This window comes from Papio anubis, chromosome 7, assembly GCF_008728515.1.
Source record: "Papio anubis isolate 15944 chromosome 7, Panubis1.0, whole genome shotgun sequence".
NCBI classification, from domain to species: domain Eukaryota; kingdom Metazoa; phylum Chordata; class Mammalia; order Primates; family Cercopithecidae; genus Papio; species Papio anubis.
Genome location: NC_044982.1, coordinates 131,095,205 through 131,118,810, shown reverse-complemented (window position 1 = coordinate 131,118,810; position 23,606 = coordinate 131,095,205). Strand labels below are relative to the sequence as shown.

At 45.5% G+C, this 23,606-nt stretch overlaps 1 protein-coding gene across 3 annotated transcripts in view; it reads right to left on the bottom strand.

The window, feature by feature from the left end:
* CGNL1 (cingulin like 1) overlaps nucleotides 1–23,606 on the bottom strand; it is a 118,636-nt gene that overhangs the window by 24,880 nt on the left and 70,150 nt on the right. For 2 of the 3 annotated variants that reach the window (XM_009210264.4, XM_009210262.4), the window contains exons 9-11: nucleotides 7,328–7,534; nucleotides 5,827–5,931; nucleotides 729–881 (exon numbers count right to left, since the gene is read on the bottom strand). In XM_009210264.4, coding sequence (XP_009208528.2) covers nucleotides 729–881; nucleotides 5,827–5,931; nucleotides 7,328–7,534 — 465 coding nt within the window. The remainder of the gene's footprint in view (nucleotides 1–728; nucleotides 882–5,826; nucleotides 5,932–7,327; nucleotides 7,535–23,606) is intronic. The other variant, XM_009210263.4, reaches the window with a different exon arrangement.

The window sequence follows — 23,606 nt, the reverse complement described above, 5'->3', positions numbered from 1 at the left end:
CAGGCACACAGCCTCAGGGTCCTATGCCTGCTGTGCCACTTACCAGTACGTGACCGGGGCATCTCATTAACCTCTCTGGGCCCTGGCCGTGTCCGCACTGGAAACACTGAAATCATATCTACCTTACAGGGTTGTTGTCAGAATTAGTATCCGCAGATACAGATAGAACTTTATCAGCAGATACAGGTAAAATTCTAGTTAGAAACAAAATAGTAAAGTGTCTGGTACACAGTACGCATCAGAAAACAGCAGACACTCATGTCAGCTCCCGGAATACAGAAAGCCTGCCAGCTTGGTGCCTTTCCCATTCTGGGCATGGTGGGGCAGAGAGGAGGAGAAAGAGCAGCAGCTACCGAGCTTTGAAGCTGCTTTCACACTCCTGGACAAGTAATAGAGATGGAGATGCAGAGAATCTGCACAGAGACATCCATTCTGATCCAGTTAACATTGGTTCCATATGCACTGACACACAGGCTGCTTCTACTAACTGTTAAGAGGTGATTCTGGTGCCCAGAATCCAGAGGAGACCGGCATTCATGTTTTCTAGACCAGTTTCTCTGTATCTCTTCAACAAATCGAAAGAGCTGCCTCTGGGGATCTGCAAATCCCTGACACTTTAGGGTTTAGACCTACCGCAGGTTTCCCAGGCTTTCACCAGACCCTCAGAGGGGACTGGGTCCAGCAAAGGCATCTGGCCCTACATCCTCTTTCCTCCTCCAGCCCCTCACCTCCTTCTGCAGTTTCTCAATGGTCTTGCCCAGGTGCCACCGCTCATTCTCCATCTCGTTCTTCAACCTTCTTAGCTGCTCCTTCTGCTCACTCTCCTCTTTGAGCTTCTCAGACAACTGCTTCTGCTCCTGGGTGGTCCGACTCAGATTTCTCTGCAAATGGCAGGGAAAGGACAGTGCTGTCACCTACCAACCAGATAGCCACAGGAACGGGTACCACAGGGAACTTCACAGTCACACTGCAAAGCAATCAGATCTGTTAAATCCGTGATGAGGAAGAAGATCAAAATAAAGCCGCCACAGAGACAGAAGGACATTGTTGGTTCTGAAATTCAGGGACCAAAAAGGAAAGTTGACTTACCCAAAAACATCCACAGGAATGAAGGGGCAGACAAACAATGTGCTACAGAAATACATGGCCAAGGCTGCTGGTGGTGGGCATTCAGGATAGTGTCTGAAAACCTGAATGTTCATGCTTGAAAATCGAGGTCAAGTTGTATATTACAACAACCTAAACCTACTTGGCAATTTATGTCCTGTGACACGCAGCATCACACCTAATATTCCAGTATTTACTGTGCTATGCAGATGGTTGTTACAGTTAGAATAACTAAAAATGAATCACGAAGAGAACACTACCCCACAGAACAAAGGTCCACTTGGGTAAAGGCAGTTGTCATCAACAGAATCCATGAATTGGACTCAGACACAGGCAAAAAGGAATTTGGAAACGCACAGGTTGATGAACTTGATGAACAGAAAGTGTTAAATGGAAGAGACACTAGTCAGATAAAATACTAGTCAGGTAGGTGGTTATTTATTGAATCAGCACCAAATACTAGTGCCTACCATAAAATACAACCATCTGAGTGCAATACTCCCCTCAGTTCCCCTGAGGCTCTCATCTCACAAAGTCACACAGACTTATGTTCTTTACGTAAACAACATGCAATTCCAAAATAAAATCCTAAAATATTATAGGAAGGTTATGGTGGTTTCTTTAAATGGCTAAGCATTAGGGCCATAGGTATCAGGATAAGAAGAAGAGGCACAGCTCGAAACAGAGCAACCTGACTCAAACACAGACTGAATCATCTCGAAAACGTTGTCAGGCACTGAGGGCTGACTGTAGGCCACTACAGGAACAGCTCAGGGCCTACCCGGTCTTGTGTCCCTGCAGTGACTGCACAAGAACAATGGTTTATATTTGTACAGCGCTTAACAGTTTACAAGCTGCTGCCACAGGCAGTAACTCAGGATCTTGAAAACATTCCAAATCACTTCGGACTCTCCTGGTTTGCAGAGCATAGGAACAGATCTGCTCTGCCAGCCACGTGACATGGGGCTAAAACACTACCCGTGGCGGCCTTCCGGTCCCTGGTCTCTGCTGGGCTGGCTGCACTTTGAGAAGCAGCCAAGAGAACCAAGATTAACAAAAGCTGTTAGGGAAAAGATGGTGGCAAAAAGAAAGGTAATCAGAAGTTCAGTGTTGGGGGAATTAGCAGGAGTGGGCTCCAGCACAGCTGCCGCTGGGCACCCAGCAGAAGCAGAGTCAAACCTGGGGTTTCTGTTGATCGATGATTTAGCAGTGTTGGGGTAAAGGGTGAGGAGGAGTTATAGAACCAGTGAAGTATGGTATGGGACAAAACCCTCAAAACACGTGTCCCAAAAAATGTCAATTCATGAAAACAACAAATACAGAGGGCCCCCAATGGCTTCCTATAGAATCTTCAGGATCCAACTCATCCCCCTCCCTCTAGGAATCCCCCAGCCTCTCTTTCTCCTCCTTTTAGACCCCAATCCCAAGGGCTCCAGGCAGCAGACAAGCCAACCCAGCTCTACTCAGCCTCCATGTGGTTCATCCATGCATTTCTGCTCCACTCTTGGCTCAGGCAGGGCTGCCTGGCTCCTTCTCCTGAACCATGAGAGACACCACAGACTCACCATTCTGGGCCCAGGGCCTGCCAGCACCCCCCACCCCAACACACACACATTGCCTAGAAGAACAGATTTGCTACATTATTTTTAAATTATTTCTTGTAGGCTTGCCTCTTGCAAGGTAGTAAGCTCTGTAAAGGCAAGGGAGAGATTTTCTGTCTATCTGGGTATGTTCACTATTAGGCATATGATAAACACTTAGCTGTTAAAAATGAATGCCTATCCCCAAAAGCGATCCCAAGGCTTCTTATGTTAGAATCACCAAGCGAGGATGGGATGCCCGTACTTAAAATGTAGATTCTAGCTTTTTCTGATGGAATCACAATTTTTCTCAGCATGGAGTTCACAATCATTTGCATTTGAAAACTCCCCAGATAATTCTAATATGTACTGAGGTTGAGAAACACTGTTTAGAACAACAGTCTGCTTCCTCCGTAATTCAAGAAATATGTTCCAATAAGTCACTGCTGAGAAAACGTCCCAAATTCACACGAAAAGAAGCAAACTTAGCAACTTTGCATTCTTCTGACCCTTCATGTGCATGGTGTCAGGAGTGAAATGCTCTGTAGCCACAGCGATTCTATTTCCAAGGCCAGCAATACAAGCTCATCAATGAATCATGAGATGAAAATTTAGGGAAAATATATCAGATTGGGGAATCCGAGACACAACAGTGGTAGACATAGGGTGAGCGTCCTTGAGCTTGGGGACCATTATCCGTAAACCGATGCAGACTTTTACCCTATGACTGAGGTCTCAATTAGCTCATATTAACAACAACCAAGTAGCAGGGAAGCCTACAGGTGTCAAGGAATGGGGCAGCTTAACGAGAAGGAAGCTGGTCTTCGTGGAGTCCCTGCCACTCAGTGTCTGTGGGCTGCAATAGCAGAAGCCTTGGGCCCTTTTTCCTTGGTTGTCTCAATACTCAAAAGTCCAATGGGGTGGCAGGGAAAGCCCTAGGAATAACGTATGCACTGTTAGCCCTTCCTGAAGGAAAGAACTGTGGTTTCTCCAGCAAAGGTTCCTTTATTTCCCCATCTGCAGAAGGCACTTTTAAATAGAATCACAGATGCCTTGCCTTAAGTAGCCCTAGACAGCAACACAGTCCTGAAGCAAGCAGTAGGGCACTGAGCAACCCAAGAACGGCATCTTTATGACCCTCTGCTACTTTTTAACTGAGTCATGGGAAATCAGACATAAATTTACCAGGGTCTTCGGCTACTATGTAAACAAATCTATTTATCATACATGAAGATGCAATAGACTAATAGCACAAAGACTGAGAAAAATCCCAGTTACTTTTTTCTTTCCTCAAGGGCCAAGGTCCCTTTGGGCTGCCAGCTTCAAGGACGAGAGTGTACACAGAAAGAGCAACCAAACAAAAGGAGCTGACTATCTGGTTTCCAATTTTAAAGGAAACAAAGTATTTTAGAGTGATAGTGCTTTTTTCATGGCATTGCTTTTAAGACCAGATAATTCAGCTAAAGACAGTGCAACTGTCAGGCCCATTTTTAATTCTCGCCAGCTGCACTGCCAGTGGCTAACACGACCACACACTGCACGAAGCACTCTCACCATCCCCACACCACTGGGAAAACGGGCCTCAACAAAAGTAACATGTCAGGGGTAATTTCCAAGGCGAGGCTAGAGATCCGGAGGTGGGAGTGGGTGGGGATTACATTAACATCTTCAGGCCCCAAGGCCATCATCTGTTCTGTGCACGGAATTCACTCTGAGTGCAGATTCCCAACTGGGGAACAACTTCCATATGTGTGAAAAGTTCCTATTTGACCAAAGGAAAAGTTCTGAGAGATCCACAGCTGCACCTGGGACTTGGCGTGGACATACCCAGAAGGTCCAGATGTTTATTCCTATAGAGCACAAATGTGTTTCCTTTCTTCCTGCCCCCCAACCAGCCCACAAATTTAAGCCCCACACTCTGGCAGCTGGCTTGGGTAACAGGAACCAACCTAAGCTTTAAACAGCAGCACAGCACAAGTGCCATCCACACAAAATCAACCCCACAAGATTTTGTAATGAAGATCTAGATTTAAAGAAATAAAAAAAAATCCAAAGTGAAGGCAGTCAGACATTGAATTGGGACTTTACTATATGCAAACACAAGTTTTGTCCCAAGAGGAGGAGAAGGCACAGACTTCTGATTCTGGGGGAGAGTCCCTAAGCTAGGCTGACCTGTGGGGATCCTTCCTCTCCTCTATACTCTAGGAGATGAGGCTGAATATTCTTCAGGAAAGCTGCAACTAGGCATTTACAAATCTGAACCTGACTCGGCTCTTAACACTTTTAATGCCCCCATTTCACCTATCCCTGACTACAAGTGGGTCCTGAATGGAAAACTTTAACAACCTTCCTCTTAGACAACTCTCAAAAACACTGGCTTCCACCTCCTCAGAAACCCACCTGAGATACTTAAGCAGCATCCCGAGAGCCAACAGGAGGAGGACACACCTCCATCACCCTGAGGTCACTGTGCAAAGTCAATCAGAACGGCAGGACAGGCCTGTCTTGAGAAGGTACTTCAAATGGGAAAATCTAATGTTCTAAAAACCTACTGATGTGGAATGGCGATAGCTATCCAGTTTCAAGGAAATGACCTCCGCCTGCCTCTCGGAATAGCCATCCCGAAGGACTGTGCTCTATAGCGTGCATTTGCCCAGAGGAAAAGGGAAATTGCCTTCTGCCAGAAAGCAGACTCCACACCGCCTCGGGGGCCAGTCCTGCCAGCCTTCTCACACAACTTGTATTTTATCTTTGGAAAGCTATCAAGCTCTTTCACGTCTAAACCGAGGTCTCTCCGCCTTGGCATTACTGACATTTGGGACCCGATCATTCTTTGTACTGGGCGCTGTCCTGTGCTTCATAGGATATTTAATAGCATCCCTATCCCTGTTTTCCACCCACGAGACACCGGTAGCATCTCCCCAGTTGTGACAACCAAAACTGTCTTCAGGCATGACCAAAACCCCTCAGTTGGGAACTGCTGGTCTAGACAGATACTTCAAATGACTGAGTGGTTATTATGGGTGAAAGGGAGCTACCTGGAAAGAAAGGGCCAAGGACAGTCTCAGCACACCCATCCAGAATTGCGTCTCTGTGCATTCTTCTTGAGGGAGTAACGACAACAGCCCTTGGTGTTTACCTGAGCAGCCTCCAGTTCATTCTCTAGGGCCCTCCTGGCTGACACAGCTTCTTTTTCTTCCCTTCTGGCCTGCACAAGGGCCTCCTCTAATTGTCGTATTTCTCCCTACAACGAAACACTGGGTCAGTGTGCACTTAGATGTATGCTGTACCTATGAAACTGACTCAGTGGAATTAAATGAACACCGAAGACACCCATGACGTGGCAGTGGCTACAGTCACAACGCGCCTGTCACGGACCCAAGGCGGCACACGACAGCTGTGTTCTTGGATGTGTGTGCCTGTCTGCAGTTCCAGTTCTTAGCCAGGTGTGAACATCCACATTATCTCGAGTGATTTTTTATTTTTTAGAGACAGGGTCTCATTATATTGCTCAGGCTGGTCATGAACTCCTGGGCTCAAGTGATCCTCCCTCCCACCTCTCAGTCTCCCAAGTAGCTGGAATTACAGGCATGAGCCACCATGCCCAGCTGGGGTAATTTTTTTTATTTTTAAATACAAATATCCGGTCTTATTCTTGGAGATCTGAAAACAGCAGGTATTGAATGGACCCCACACACACAGTTTTATAAAAGGTACCCAGGTGGTCCTGATGGATGACTGCCATGGTTTGAATGCGTCCCCCAAAAAGCATATGTATATGTTGGAGGTTTAATTACCATTGTAATGGTATGAAAAGGTAGAACCTTTACGGGGTGATGAGGCCATGAGGGCTCTGCCCTTCTGAATGGGCTCAAGCTGTCATGACAGGAGTAGGTTCCTGGTCAACGGACAAGTGTGGCCCCCTTTGGCCAGTCAGTTCCCCACTCCACCTCTGCCCTTCTGCCATGTGATGCCATTCACACTGTGACACAGAAGGACAGCCCTCGCTAGAGGCTGGTATCTTAATATTAGCCTCCCCATCTCCAGAATTGTGAGAAATACATTTCTATTTTTCCTTAATTACCCCAATGTGGTATTCCAGCAGCACAGGACAGACGAAGGCAGTGACCACGTGTATCTCCTCCTTCACTGTCAGCTGCCCTTCCTACTGCTGAATGTGTGTCAACTCTCACTCCCAGCTTCCCACTGCTAGAGGTCTGGCCAACCAGGTCACTGGCTTGTTAAAATCAGTGTCATTTCAAAAACATCAACTATGAGTTAAAAAAGAATACATAGTCTTGAGTGAGAATCAGTCTAATGGTGGTGTTAAGACAGCATTTTCAGGTAGAGGCTTGTGCGAAGCCGTGGAAGGCTGGATGTGTCTGGTATCTGGGTGCATGGGGATTCCTGTGCCTAGACCCGTGTTCCCACCTGACCTCACCCTCCCTATTCCCAGGCCTCCCTGTCATGCCACTTCCGGGGTAACAAAGAAATGGCTTACAGAGAGGATGTATTCACTATTGCCTTGACCTTTCCAACTAAATTATGACAATAAATCCCTTCCCCACTTTTGAAATCAATTACACAGGAAAGAAGGAGCAGCAGCTGCCAAAGCTGGGCCTGGGCCCAGCGAGCCTCACCTCGTACTTCTTCAGCGTTTCCTTCGCCGTGGCTTCATCGCCTTTCAGGTCCTCGATCTGCCTTTGAAGCTGAGCAACTCTCTGCTCCAGCTCTTCGCTTCTTCCCTGCAGCTTCTCGTTCTCCTCCTGCAGGAGCTTCACGCGCATTTCGGTCCCTGCCTGGTCTTGCTCTGAAGTGTTGCTCCTGCTGGCCAAGACCTCGACATTCTGTTAAAAACACAGAGCAAATGAACAAGGAGACCGGTGTCAAGGAGCTGTCCCCAAGCTGGGAGAACAGCTGGCATTTATGAAAAACCCATTGTGCCCACTCAGCCAGGCCCTGTGCTGAGCCAGGGGTCGGCAAACAGCAGCCTGCAGGTCCAACCCAGCCTTCCACCTGTTTTGAAAAGTGCAGTGTTATTGGAACATAGCCACGCCCGTCCATTTGCACATTGTCTGTGGCTGCTTTCAAGCTACAACAGCAGGGCCCAAGTGGCTGCAACGGAAACCCCAAAGCCTACGGTGTCACAAAGAATAAAATGTTGACTCTCTGGCTCTTTTTAGAAAGAAAAAGTCTGCCAGCCCTTGCCTGTGTTAAGATCCTTACATGAGATTTCAACCTTTTAACAATTCCAGAAGGTGGGTGCTATTCTTATCACCATCTTAAATATGAGGAAACTGACACTTGGATAGTTTAAGTAACTTGTCCAAGATCACTTAGGAGGAGTTACATTCAGGCAGACTGAATCCAGAACCTGTCTTCATAACCCTCGCTTTCTGACATGCCCACTTCCTTGCCCCAACCATGGGCAGGGTCTTTTTTTTTAGACGGAGTCTCACTCTTTGGCCCAGGCTGGAGTGCAGTGGCGCGATCTTGGCTCACTGTAAGCTCCGCCTTGATCACACCATTCTCCTCCCTCAGCCTCCCGAGTAGCTGGGACTACAGGTGCCCGCCACCACGCCCGGCTAATTTTTTTGTATTTTTAGTACAGACGGGGTTTCACCATGTTAACCAGGATGGTCGCGATCTCCTGACCTTGTGATCCGCCCGCCTCGGCCTCCCCAAGTGCTGGGATTACAGGCGTGAACCACCGCGCCCGGCCCAGGCTCTTTCATAGAAGCTCTTGAGGAAGGGCAGCTTCGGAGTACAGGTTTTTTCATGTCCAACAGAAAAGAGAAATTTAAATTAGCTTAAATTCGGATACAGTTCATAGTGTAAGCTCTAGGTATGCTGCACACAATTCACAACAGAAAGGAATGACAGTCTCAGGGTGGTTATTGTTGATTCCAGAGGTCACAGGGGCTTTGTATTCTTCGGTTTAGCAATTTGAAGTGATGTTAAAGAAGTGAGTTAACACTTGTCCTGCCCAGCGTTCCACCTCTCCAGGCAGATCTCTTGCCTGTCCTCCATTTCTCCACTACTACAAAGATGCCAATATCAGCAAATCTTATGCCTACAACACAATGCTACAGATGCCTGCAGTAAAAGAAAGGCCCAGGGAGGACAAGGTTAGGCTTTGAAAGTCTGTATCACAGCCCACGTGGGAGAAGTATCTGCTAGAATTGCTCACTTGTATAGACTTTATGGAAAGATCTTTACATCTCTTAGTAGTATAGTAAGCTTATTCTGCTGAACCTAACCAGTTAGAGAGTTTCAGGAACCAGAGCATCATTTCATGGCCCAAATGTTTAATTCTATACAACAGAGAAAGCCCATCAGAGCCAAGCAACTGAGTTAGAATGAAGTTAGCTGGCATTGCTAGGAGAAAACTAAGGAGTCAGACAGCTGGGATTTCTCAGGTCTATCAGGATATCATCTCCTAACGAAACCAGCAAGGGGACATGTCACAAAGATATACAGAGAAGAAATGAAGTGTGGTTGAAAACTTGAGGAAGGATCTAAAGAATCCAGTAACGGGTCAGACCAGGGAAAGCAAAAGTCTAGATTGCCCATTTCTGCCCGAACTCTCCCATTAACATGTGAGACAAAGTTACAGTTATCAAGACAGGGCAGTACTGGCATGAGGGTAGGCATAGAAATCAATGAAACAGAATTGGGAGTTCAGAAATAAACCCCTACATTTACAGCCAACTGCTTTTCAACAAGAGTGCCAAGACAATTCAATGGGGGAAAGAATAGCCTTTGACAAATGGTGCCACGACAATTGGATATCCGCATGAAAAAGAATGAAGTTAGACCTCTTCCTCATACCTTACGCAAAAATTAGCTTAAATGGATCATAGGCCCAAATGTAGGATCTAAAACTATAAAACTCTTTAAACACAGGAACAAATATTTGTGACCGTGGGTTAGGCAAAGGCTACTTAGCTACAACACCAAAAGTACAAGTGACACAAGAACGAACAGATAAATTAAGCTTCTTCAAAATTTAAAACTTTTGTGCTGCAAATGATGCCACCAAGAAAGTCAAAAGACAACCGTTAGAATGAGAGGAAATACAAGTCATATATCTAATAAAGGACTCATATCCAGAATATATAAATGATTCTTTAACTCAGTAATAAAAAAATTTAAAATCCCATTTTAAAAATGGGGGCCAGGCGCGGTGGGTCATGCCAATAATCTCTGCACTTCAAGAGGCCCAGGTGGGCGGATCATTTGTGGTCAGAAGTTCAAGGCCAGCTTGGCCAACATGCTAAAACCCCATTTCTACTAAAAATACAAAAATCAGCCAGGCGTGGTGGCGCACACCTGTGATCCCAGCTATTTGGGATGCTGAGGCAAGAGAATTGCTTGAACTCCGGAGGCAGAGGTTGCAGTGAGCCAAGATGGGACCACTGCACTCCAGCTTGGGTGACAGAGCAAGACTCCATCTCAAAAAAAATAATAATAATAATAATGGGGAAAGGATCTGAACAATATACAAAACCCAATAAGCATACGAAAACATATTCAACATCATTAGTCATTAGGGAAATGCAAATTAAAACCATAATGCGATACGACTCCGCATCCATTAGGCTAGCTATAACCAAAAAGACAGGTAATAACAAGTATTGAGGAGAGTTTAGAGGAATTAGACCCCTTATACATTGCTAGTAGGAATGTAAAATGGTGCAGCTACTTTAGAAAACAGTTTGCCAGTTCCTCAAAATGTTACACAGAGTTACGGTACGACCTGGCAATTTTACTCCTTGGTATATAGCTAAGAGAAATAAAAACAAGGGACCAGGCACAGTGGCTCACACCTATAATCCCAGCACTTTGGGAGGCAGACAGATTACCTGAGGTCAGGAGTTTGAGACCAGCCTGGCCAACATGGTGAAACCCTGTCTCTATCAAAAATACAAAAAAAATAGCCGGGTGTGGTAGTGGGTGCCTGTAATCCCAGCTACTTGGGAGGCTGAGGCAGGAGAATCACTTGAACCCAGGAGGCAGAGGTTGCAGTGAGCCAAGATCACGCCATTGCACTCCAGCCTGGGTGACAAGAGTGACACTCCGTCTCAAAAAAAAAAAGAGAAAAGAAAAAAAGAAAAAACATATATCCACATAAAAACTTGTACATTAATGTTTATAGCAGCATTATTCACAGTATCCAATAAGTGGAAGCAATCTAAATGTCCATCAAACAGTGAATGGGTAAACAAAATGTGGCATATCCATACAATGGAATATTATTTGGCCATTCAAAGGAATGAAATACTGATACACGCCACAACATGGATGAACTTTGAAAATATTATCCTAAAGAAGCCAATATGACACACACACACACACAAACCCATACTGACATTTATATGAAAGTCTGGAATAGCAAATCTACGGAGACAGAAAATAGATTAGTGATAGCCCAGGGCTGCTACAGGGAGGGATATGGGGAAGGGGCCAGGAGTGACTGCTAATGGGGATAGAATTTCTTTTTAGGGGTGATGAAAATGTTCTAACATTGACTGTGGTGATGGTTGTACAACTGTGTGAACATACTAATACCACTGAATTGTACACTTTCAATAGTTGAATTATATGAATTATATGCTATATGAATTATATCTTAATATAGCTATTTAAAAAAAAAAAAAAAAAAAAAAGGTAAACAAAAGTTAAGGGAAACCTGGAGCTGGAGTAGGGATGGTGGAGAGAGATGATGCATTTACCCCAGTGGTCTGGAGGTTTGCTGAGATGTCAGAGAGGGGAAGAAGAGGCTCAAGACCATCTGCCCAAAGTTTTCAGTAAAGCAAAGAACATTTACATGTGTGGTCAGCACCCTTTGATTCACCCAGAAATCTCAGGAAGAATGAGGATACTGAATAACAGACCTGGTTTAACCTGGATTGGGGCCTAGCTAGCACCTTAGCATGTTAGATAAGGGAATCTGGACTGAATTGTGATGTTTAGAACTTGGCATGCAAGTCCTTCACTCAGCTTATGGCTGGCAGGGATTTATGCCAATCCTAACTTTCAGTGGCATGGCCTGAGTATGACTCTACCAGACCTTGTGTGTATTGAGACACTTAGTCCTTTTTTTTTATTATTTGTAAAGTGATACTATGTTTTTCTCTATGTCTTCACATTATGTTTACAAATAATGTAACATGAGCCTGTGTTAGCAAATCTTCCCAAAAGTCCTCTCCCATTTTCATGCTCCCGCACCCCCACACACCCAGCTCACTATATAAAGCCCATAGAAGAAACTTTCCCTTCCTGAAACCATACCTAATTCACCTGCAGTAGTCATGGAATCTAAAATAAAAATCCTATCCTTTTGTTCAAGGCAAGTACTACATGTAAGTTCTTCTCCATGACTTCCCAGTGAAGAAAAGAAACACGGCGGAGAGGACCTTCAAAGTTCTCCCAACTCTGAAGTGCGCTGATGCTTGCATCCATGTATCATCTTTTCCAGATCAGACTTTGTGTCTCATGCATGTGGCAAAGGCAGCAGAACTGCACCAAGACAGAGCTGGTAAAGAGCAACTCAGGTGGAAGGTCCCTGGGGGCAAGTACTGCTGAAGTCATTAAAGTTGCTGGCGTTATGTTTCTACGATTCTCTGATCCCACGTCCTATATGTCATAACAATATTAGAGAGGAAGCACCATCATAAATAAAACCAAAAAGGACACAGTTTTTAATAATTCATTTGGCTATATCACACCACCTATGTGATGTCTGGTTTTCAAAGAATTATATGGATTTGCATCTTAATATTTTAACAATTATTCACTTGTACAGGTAGTCGATTCCTCTGCCACTCCAAAAAGTTGGAAACACCACATCAGATTCATTACCACAAAGGCAAAAGTAACAAAACTGTGCCATTTTCTATCCTTTTTCAAGGTTGGATCATCACTAAAAATTACACCAAGATTATTTTTTCAGCTACGAGGCAGCCACATCAAAAGGTTTAATAACACAGTGTGTATAATGTGAGGAAACATATTCTCATCGACTGTTGGCGGGGCTATAAACTGGTATGAGGCTCCTGGACGGCAATTTGGTAGTATCTATCAAAATGACAATGTACATTTCCTTTGAACCGGAAACTTATCGTCTCTCATTTTATCCCACGTGTGTGCAAAATGACATATAAATGAGATTATTCATTGCAGCACTTTAATAGCAAAAGATTGCATACTACTAAAGGCCAATTAGGTACTAGTTAAATAAGTTACATCAAGTCAATGGTATCTTGTGCAGCTGGGAGAAAAAAAGAACAAGAAAGTGAGGAAAAAGCAAGAGACAGATTAGTAGACATGGCAAGCTTCTGTGTGTATAAAAAGAAGGTAAGGAGGGATAAAGATGTATTTACTTGGCTACACAAGAAACTGGTAACAGTGACTGGCTATGAGGAAGGAAACTGGGGCTGTGTGGAAAACAGCAGAAGGAAGTTTTCAATTGCAAACCCTCTGGTAATTTTTAAATTTTGAACTATGGAAATTCAACATGTATTACAATTTTTTAATATAAATATACATTTTCTTTTAAAAGACTGACCATCAATGGTCTCAGGAACTCAGAGAACAACCCACCTCCTTGGCCAAGTTCTCACCTCCTCCAGCCTCTAGAAACCCTTCCTTTGTCTTTTCATGGGTACTTCTGGGCCATGAAAGATAGCGGAGCCGGAGGCCCAGGAGCAGCTGTACAAACAGAGCACAGCGCCAACTCTCCCACGCCGGTTTACATAGTTAAGCAATTCCTTTTCACCACATATAGCTGGGAGAGTGGAAAAGGCCCAGATGGCCCAGGACTTGCAACTACACGAGTGCCTCCCCAACTTTTCCACTCCAGCAACCCTAAGGCAAAGGAGTCCCGTGTGGGGTGATGAGAGACATCCAAGGGACTGCAAAGAACCGCTTTCAAGGCTTGGGTTTTTCCATTATAAATGAATCTAAATTTTGCATCCAACACCATAGCATTTTTCATTCTACTATGTCTCTTTTTACATGAAGGATACTGTGTTCTTGGTATTCCAGGAAGTGGCGTCACTTTTATCCCATGACTTTGCCAAGCACTCTCCTCCTTGCCCACCCAGCACACAGACGCATGTCCCATCCTGAGGAACACAGACATAAATCGCCTCAAGAATGGAATTCTCATTTATACTTCTAAAAATGCTTCTCTATCTGTTTAGAGGAAACAGCAAAGGCTCTGAAGTCAGCCAGATCAGATCCACACCCAGGCTGTGCCTCTTGCTGGACCTTCCACCGGGCCTGGCCTCACAGAGCCTTTGTTTTCTATCTGAAGAAGGGGGATGAATTGCCCACCTCATACATTATTGTAAATATCTAGTTAAATGGGATGACAGCTCTTGTGGTAGCCCTTGTTATTACTGCTAGGCCAACTAAACTCACATCTGCTTCCCAAAAGGGAAGACTTCACACAGCTTACCAGCTGTGGTTCCAAATCGTCACACTTGGCTTCAGGCCACTACCTGCACGTTTTTTACCAGCTAAAAAAATCAAGCCTAGACTTCTCAAAACAGAGAACTGAGGTCTTCTACTAGTCCTTCCAGGGGGACTGCACTGCACAAAGAAGATGACACCCATCTTATTTCAAAGGTAAGTCGGGTTTCTTGGTTGGCTAATTTATTAAAATCTTAGCCTCATTTCCCAGTCGAGGGTGGTGTGGTAAACTGATGGCATCTAAGAAAAACATTCTTCTAAAACAGCCAAACAGCATGCTTCAACATGCTGAATTGCTAAATTTCCATTACTTTAAAAATACTTGACTTTTAGCCATATGCTCCAATTACCAATTTTAAAAGAAGGAAAAAAGAAATATAACAATTGTATCACACATACGCAAGAGAGTGAAATCCCAGTCTTTGCCATACCGCCATTCATTGCAAATAATCACCTGCCTGCAGGCTGGCACATTTTCCACATTTTCATGGGTTAACACCCACATTTAGAAGTGTTCACACTGGCCCCTGGAGCCACAGGAGATGAGCACAAAACCCCCCATGGCACCATAAATGGCCCCATCTGCATGTTCTGCCTGACTCAGGAAGCTGAGGAGTGCTCACTGTAGGAACACGGACCCGACACCTTGGATAGGCTCACTTCTGATGGACAACAAGTCACCACACAGGGCGAGGGCCTCCTGCTTGTCCTAGTGCCGACTCAATACACAGACATATCAGGTTTTACTAATTAACACGGCCTCTGCCACAGCCGGCTTTTGTTTCCTTTCTGTCTCTCTTTTTTGCTGAATGAGTGAAAACAGCTGAGGCGTGGAGGCCGGGGCATCCAGAGAATGGAATGTTGGTGTCAGTTCCATCTCGCTGGCCACCCCCACGCCCCAGTGTGTTGGGGCTGCAGGCTGCCAGCTGAGAGGTGCTAGAAGCGTCCCCTAGGTCAGCTCATCTGCTGGGAAATCACTGTCTTCTCACCACCATGGCTGTGGACGTCTGCTTTCATTTGCACAGTAAGGGCCTGGGTCACAATAATGCATCCCTTCCTCACTCTGAGAGTGTTAGGAACCAAGTTCCCTGTATTGTGTCTTCAGCTTCCCCCTCAAATGAACAAAGGTCAACTATTCAGGTACCGAAACAGCATATATTTTAGTTTTAACTAGCATACTCCATCCCTTCTCCCAATCATTTGTTAATTTCCTTGGCATAAGGTCTCTAATCTTGGGCTTCTCAAATTTTAATGAATTACCTAGAGATCTCATTAAAACGCTCATTCTGACTCAGGAATTCTGGAGTGGGACCCAGGACTCTGCATTTCTAACAAGCTCCCAGGTGATGCCAATGATGCTGGTCTGTGGATACCCCTTTGAGCAGTGAGGTCTAGGCTGATGGGACCCTTCTCAGTTCTCAGGACCTTCCTGCAGAGATTTGAGCTGAGCTCCTAACTGGTCAAATCCTTGATGCTTCCTGGTAGGACTCTCAGTGCCTGGGATTCGACGTCAGGTGGCTTGTGCACTACTGCAGGCTTTGCAGCCAGCTCACATTGCAATCTTCCTTCTGCAAGCTCTTGCCCCCTCTGAATTCAGTTCACATCCTTAAAGAAGGTATAATCGGTAATACTTAAACAGATCAGAAAATCAAAAAAGAAAGAGATACAAATCTTTAAAAAGTTGAAATTCTTTTAGTAATGTAAAGTGATGGGTTCCTTCCTTCCTCCTTTTTGATTTGCCTACTTACCATTTTTTGGGCAAGATGGGGTTCAGCCATTGCAAAATATTTTTAAATCCCATGCTCCAAGAAGAATATCAGAGTTTCCAAATTTTCTCTCACTGTATTTATCAAAATTGCCAACACCAATCTCTGCCGACATATCTACAGTTCAGAACTCAGTTGGTTATACAGTGATAAGCTCTTTTTGTTTGTGTGTGGCAGGGGGATGCAAACAAATAGTGCATGGGAGAGATGGAAATAAATGTTCCAAGGAAGTGGCAAGGAAGTAGAGGGTGTTCATCACCCAGGTCCCAAATATTTCCAAGGAAGAGTTGATTCCAATGCGAAAAATTGTACAGATCAATATTCAATTCCTTTTTGTTAAAAGATGTGAATTCTAGACCAGACCCCGCTAACAATTCACGTATGATGACAATAGATTAACTTCCATCTGCCTTCACTTTCCCCCTCTGCAACACAAAAGGGTCAGTCTATCTCGTTTCAATGTCCTGGCCAGCTCTAACAGTCTGGGATTCTAGAATGAACTTGAAGAAGTCACGCAGCATTAGGCAGTCCTGGAATTCAATGAGCTAAGAAGACTGGAGGTTTCACTCCTACTGCCTCATGTTTACATTTTATTTTCAAATGCTGCCATTTAAACCAGATCATCTGTAACAATGTCCCTGCCACAGCATCTAGAGGTGAGGGCCATTCTCTCCTTATGGTCACTAACCCGCCATACTCGTGGAGTTTACATATACCGTGCTTAACGAAGATTTTATTTACATCCTGTGTTTTTGTTGCCCTGGTGGCACTTTTCTTGCTTACAGAACAACCTAAAAGATACTCCCTTTTAATCATATTCAATTACCCAGTTTTTCCTATAGCAACTCAGTGACTACATAGGTTAAAAATGTCTCTGGTTTTCTTCATAATGTCCTTAGGAAATAAGTCAACATGCTTCCCTTTAAAAAACTAGTTAAGATTCCCTCTCAGAGTGGCCTGTAATGAAGATATAGGTCCAAGACAAAAGTTTCGACAATAAAATCCTCACATTTGCTCACAGAATGCATTTGACACACAGTAAACCTACAGAGATACCCGAGATGGAAATTAAAATATCTGTGACCACAATACACTGCAACTAAATAGACGTGGAGCAGTTAAGTGATTTGATTTTTCCGAAACGCAACATGTTCCATAGTTCAGGTCTTGTTCTGTTTATACAAAATGTCCAGAATAGGCAAATCCATACAGACAGAAAGTAGACGAGTGGTTGCCAAAGGATGAGAGAAAGGGGGAATTCAGATGAAAGGGGCTTTATCTGGGGTGATGAAAATATTCTAGAATTAGATAGTGGTGGTGGTTACCCAAATTGTGAATATATAAAAACCACTGCAGTGCACACTGTAAAATGTTTAAAACGAATTTTGTGTTATATGAATGTTATCTTCATAAAAACAAAAGAAAACAAAAAGAGTGCAGGCCTTGGAGTCAGCCGACCTGAACTGGTCCTGCTTGTTCCTGTTGAAACTTCAGTTTTCTCGTTATTCTAAAAATGAATTGAGACATTATGCAAAGCACCTAGCAATGTTTCAGACACACAGTAAGACCTCAGTCAATGACCGCAATACCTTAAGGTTAGGTAGACAAAAGTCACACACCCAGGACTTGAACCCGGCTCTGACTCCTTGCTTGTGACCTCTGCTAGTTGCTACCAGGCTCTTCCAAGTGGGGGCAGCAGCTTGAGGAAAAATGTGTTTCTCTGAAACACAGCCTTAGACCTTCCATTGTGCCTTTGCTTTATTTTTTTAACACCACTCCTTAGAAAAATTCTTACAAAATGTTCCCCACTTTCCAGGAGATACAAAGAGCCTTACATCATATTTCTAAGATACCATTTCCCTCACCATGAGAGCCACAGTCTAAGCTAACCTTGTGACCAGCATGTAAAAGTTCTGTTTATAGAACCCAACATGCCCCTGCAGTGCCGTTTGCCTTCAAGGAGCTGCTGGCTGGAGGAAGGGACTCCACCCAGACAATGCCCTGTTTCCAGGGCTCTGCGTCACTTGGAAAATATCGGGGGATGAGAGCCGGGTAAACGCAAGGGTTAGACTCCCAGTTAGAGCGCTGTCCCAGACAGACCACATGGCTTTACAAATGATTACAAATCAGCTTGCTGTCAGCACACACATGTCCAACAGGTTCAACAGGATTTTTGAAGAAAGAAGATAAACAAGCTGCCAAAGGCTCAATCTGGAAGCTCACAGGCCCTACTCCGGTCCACAGTTCTGCCCTGCACCCCTGCCCAGAAGTCTTGTTATTTGTGAAAACGGGTCCTTCAGCTTCCCCATTTTGCTGCTACCATATATCCATAAATGCTGAAAGAGTCAATGCTGAATTACAGAAATCAGGCCATTTTCAGAACTTAAATACAAATGCTGAGGCCAAGAACTTTCAATCCAATGACGCTTCTCATTAGTGCCTCCTTGCAGCCCCAAACAAGACCAAATTTCCATGTAGAAAGCTGTCAACTTTTCTCTTTGCCCCACACTTCCATGGCCACCGGAGCGATGCTAAGCAGGGACTGGAGAAAGAAAAGGACACGGCCTCAGTAGGCAAGAGCCTGGGCCAAGACTGCTACAAGTGTTTAGGCTGACTCTGGTACCCACAGGGTTAAGACACCTGACAAGAGTGACCTTTATTATTTCCTCCTTTAAAGTAGTAGGCTGTTCCCTGAGACAGAGCTGAGCAGACCAGGCTCCTACAAAGCCCACGTTCCCCTGGTTCCTCCTTGCAGGCCAGGCTACCCAGGTCAACAGCCAGCTCTAACTGACTGGCAAGGGCCAGAATAGAAACGTCCTGATCCTGGTATAGTCACCTGATCACACTGAGGTTTTTGTGCAAGTAACAACTTCTCTAAATCGCAGCTCAGCTTTCTTAAAAACAGGGTGGCGTTAATGGATCCATTCAGGGCACGGATCAAGGAAAATGAAAGATAATGGGGCCAAATGTCAAAGGAAGAGTCGCTGTATAGACAGCAAACAGTGTCCAGGAAGGAATTACTGTGTACCACCCAGAAGTTACAGAGCATAAATCACAGATTTCCGTCTATACAGAGGCCTTGAAGGAGGTGTGGTGACTTTTTGGCCCTCATCCTCCTAGAGCAATTGTTTCCCAGCCATGCTGTTGGCAAGACTCACTCATTCCCTCCTTTTCTGAATGGAGAATAAAATGTCACTCCCTCCCTCAAAAAAGCTGGGACAGACAGAGGGGGAGGGATGGAGTAACCAAGTCTAATCTAAGACCTCCCCCAGGACTGCTCTAGGGCCAGCCCTCATCTGTTTTAAAAAGGAGCCATCTTGGGGTGCTGACCAAACAGGCCCCATGAATCACTGTGGGGATCATTAGTGCTGTTCACCTAATATTTCCAGTTCTTCTCTCCTCCAGGCACATCAATCTGCTTTCCTGCCCCCTTGAAGTCAGGAGTGGCCATGTGACTAGCTTTGGCCAAGAAAATGCGAGAAGTGGCATGTGTCATGTCCAGGTGCAAGTTCCAAGAGCCCATTAGTGATTTACCATATCCTCCTCCTACCCCACTGCAGAGATCGCCAACACCTGGGTCCCCCAGGGACTCAGGAACAAAGCAACTAACTCCAACCCTGCCATGACTGGATGTGTAGCATGAGCAAGAAATAAGCTTTTCTTCGTGAAGCTATAGAGCTTTGGAGGCTGTTTATGATTGCAGCATCATCTAGCCTATCACATCACATAAAGACCTACTATTATACTTGCAGATTCAACCCACCCAGCTCACATCCATTAAAAACAAAACCTGGAGTTCATCACAAGCTTCAGCCCCAAGGACAAGTGGGGCTGTAGCAAGGAAAGAGCCCAGGCTCCCAGAGTCAGACAGACTTGAGTTTAAATCCTGGCTCAGCCGCCCACCAACCATGCAACTCTGAGCCCGTCAATTACCTTTTATTGAGCTGTAATCGCCTCCACTTTGACAGGGCAATGATAGCACCTAACATACAGTATGGCGGTGAGGATGAAATGTAACGTGTGTAAAATACATAGCATGTGGTCAGGCATGCACTGTGCACTGAGTAGACAGGAGTGATTCTGCTAACCCTCGTCATCATTATCATCATCATCGTCCTGCTTTTGTCAATGACCAGCAGTGAACCCGGAGGCTCTGTTTCCTGCTCTGTAAACTGGAAGAGCAATGCTATGCCACTCCCAGTGTGAGAGTATCTAAGGAAGTACTCAGCGCAACGCCAGGCAGGGCGCAGGGGCAGCTGCTCAATAACTGTGAATACCCCATACCACCCTGATATGATTTGGCTGTGTCCCTACCAAATCTCATCTTGAATTGTATCTCCCAGAATTCCCGCATGTTGTGGGAGGGACCCAGGGGAAGGTAATTGAATCATGGGGGCCGGTCTATCCCGTACTAGTCTCGTGATAGTGAACTAGTCTCACGAGATCTGATGGGTTTATTAGGGGTTTCTGCTTTTGTGTCTTCCTCATTTTCTCTTGCTGCCGCCATGTAAGATGTGCCTTTTGCCTCCCACCATAATTGTGAGGCCTCCCCAGCCATGTGGAACTGTAAGTCCAACTAAACCTCTTTTTCTTCCCAGTCTTGGGTATGTGTTAATCAGCAGCATGAAAACAGACTAATACACACCCCTTCCACTCCAAGCCTTTACCCAGCCTGCCCTGAGCGAGCCCTGGAACACTACAGGCTGATGAAGCTGCAACACCTGCCCCACACACATCGGGGGCCCAGTCCTCAACTGGTCCACTCTGAGCTTCAGGTTGCCCTCCAGGACCTATCCGATGAGAGTCCCACTCCCTCCACCCCTAGCCAAGTCACCTGCTGTCACTTACTGGACACAAGCACTGCATCTGCCAGGGTTATCTCACCTTGGGGACCCCAGCCTAACCCCTAAGATACCCACATCTACCCAGGTGACTTGTGATCTTGAGAAGCCCTCTTGGGTATGAGTCACATACCCAAGAGACGTGGCCCATCCCCGGGGCCAGCTCATCAGAAGTGGGGGAGGTCCCCTGCCAAGGCTCTGACTGACCTACTGTTGAGGATCTGGAGGGCCTGGCAGTCCCCGCCTGGCCCGGGCTTTGACAATTAACGGTGTTACAGTGAGGCTCTGCAGAGTAACAGACTTCACATCTAGGAAAATCTGCCATGTGCCACAAAATCCCTGGTCACACAACTAAAAGCATCCCACACTGTGCATCCTTAGGCGGTAGCTTAATGAAATGCTATGCCTGGTACTGACGTATCCCAACTGCACTGGGACCTCTGAAAGTGGCCTAAATAGAAGGAACACTGGAGGCTGAGCAGGAGTGGGTGTCTTGGTCCCAGGGCAGCCCCTGGGTCGGTCTGTGTGACCTGAGGCAGCCACAACTTCCCCAAGCCTCATTTCCATGACTATAAAATGTCACAGAAGAGAATCCAATTAAGGATTGAAGTACCCACCACTGATCATCTACAGTCACTGAATGTACAAGTTGAACAAGGTACAGTGCCATTTTTAAAGACTTTAAAGTCCCAGAGAGAGTTCAACATGTTCATAAGTGAAATCTAAGTAATCACTGGCTGAAGACAGGCTCATGAGCACACTGGTCTAAGGTCTTTAAGCCATCTCTGCAATTAACTGCACGGCAGATGAAGGTTATTTCCTCTCTCTGACCTACCAAAGTTTCCATTTCTCCAGATAAATTAAAACAGGCCTATATTTCATTCATCTTACCCATTCATAACGTCACAGAGCATCAGCATTATTTGAGACACCAACTTTCTCAGGTTGAAACCCTCATTTGAATTTCCAGCACTTCCTTCCACTTTCCCTGCTATCTCTGGAAGATAAGCAGCCATTCAGTCTCTGCTCCGGGGGCTGGAAACACACTGCCTCTCAAAACAAGCCTTTCCATTTTCCCACAGCTCTCAGGCATGGAAACTTCTCCTTCACACTGAGCTGACGTTTGCATTCCTACAATATCACTGAGACCAACCAAGGATGGTTTAGTGAGACCTTCTTCCAAATGAGAGCCTTTCAAACACTTAAGCCCACCCTCATACCATCTATCTTTCTTTTCCTCTTAGGCTAAACTGTCCAAGGTCCTTCCTCACTTACTGGCAGGTTGTACCAAGTCTTCTCTCAAAGCATGGGGGCCAAAATCAAAACAACGCTCCCTGCAAATTGGGCCTATCAGCATCCTGATTACCAACTGCTCTAGGCTCCTGAACAGTCTCCCAGAGAACAGAAGAGTCAGACCCCACACAGAGGCTGGAGATAAAACCTGGGGCTTGAACTAAAGACTACCAACCACAGATCGTCCCCGCCACCTCTAGACATGCAGACACCCACGGGACCCTTCCCAGAACCTCCCCTCTGTGAGTGCCGCTGCAGGATCCATGGGGGCAGTCAGGGCACTGCTGCTGGGGTCCCACTCCCGCTCCCATCTCTTCCTTAGCTGCCAGTCCCTTTCCTCTTTCCTCCCCATCTAGATGCCTCCAATAACCCTCTGGCTCCCGTGCAGTTCTCAGATGGCTCCTAGAGGTCACCCCTTGCCCCAACCCCATCCCCTTTGCTGGTAAGTTGTACCTTGACTCCTGGGGAAAAAATCAGACAACACCCTTTTCCTTTAGCCTCCTCCCACTCCCCACTTCTTCTCTCCCACTATGGCCAATACCCTGTCTCTACCTCTCACCCCATCCCATGCCAGGCTATGCCTGGTGAACTGGACGACAAGCCTAACTCCCCACATAGGCCTCAGGTGAGTTGTTGGTTGCATCCCCTGAGGACAGGGCTCTGGCTAGGCTGGCATCACTAGATTTACTGAGTGCTCAGTCTATGCCAGACACCGGCTATGTGCTTTCCATGAGTCATCTCATTGAATTCTCGTCGGTTTCCCCCTGAGGGAGGCACTACTATTAACTATTATAATCCCTTGCTTCTAAGTGAGGAAACTGAGGTACTGAGAGGTAAGTCACTTGCTTAGGTGCTCACAGGTATAAGCAGCAGAGCCAGAAGCCAACGCAGGCAGCTGGACTTGAGAGCCCATAGGCTGAAAACCAGACCAGGAGCCCTTCCAGACAGGGCCCCCATCTCACTCTGTGCCCAGCCCAGCACCTGGCACACAGCACACTCACAATCCAAGGTTACTGAATTAATCAGTTTGATAGAGGTTTTTATGTGTCTAGGTATTTTTTTAATACCCAGTGATATTCCCCAAGCATACACGCACATTCCCCAACCACACATGCATTCTGTATTTTATAGTTAATACACACTATTTTAGTGGTGTCATGGACTAAATCAACTATTGTTAGCTGAGCTGAGAACCTAGCCTCAATTCATAACAATGTGTCTATGAGAAAATTCCTTCAACTTGCAAACACCCCACATAAAAATAAAATGTTAGCACCCTCTGTTCCTAAAATAAGCATTCAGTTAGCAGATTCATTCATTAGGATGCTGTCTACCTTTGCGTTACTAACAAATCTGTCCTGGCTAAAGTCGGCCTCACTTTGTTACATCTTTGCCTCAGAAAACATGCCTGAATTTCAGAGGAATGTGTGAACTGAACACTCCACACTTTTTTTTTTCCCAAAGTCTCCATTCTCAATCTAAATTTTTCACAAAATTGATAGTTCTCTGGGAGCACAGGCTCTTGCTGACCCTGATAAATG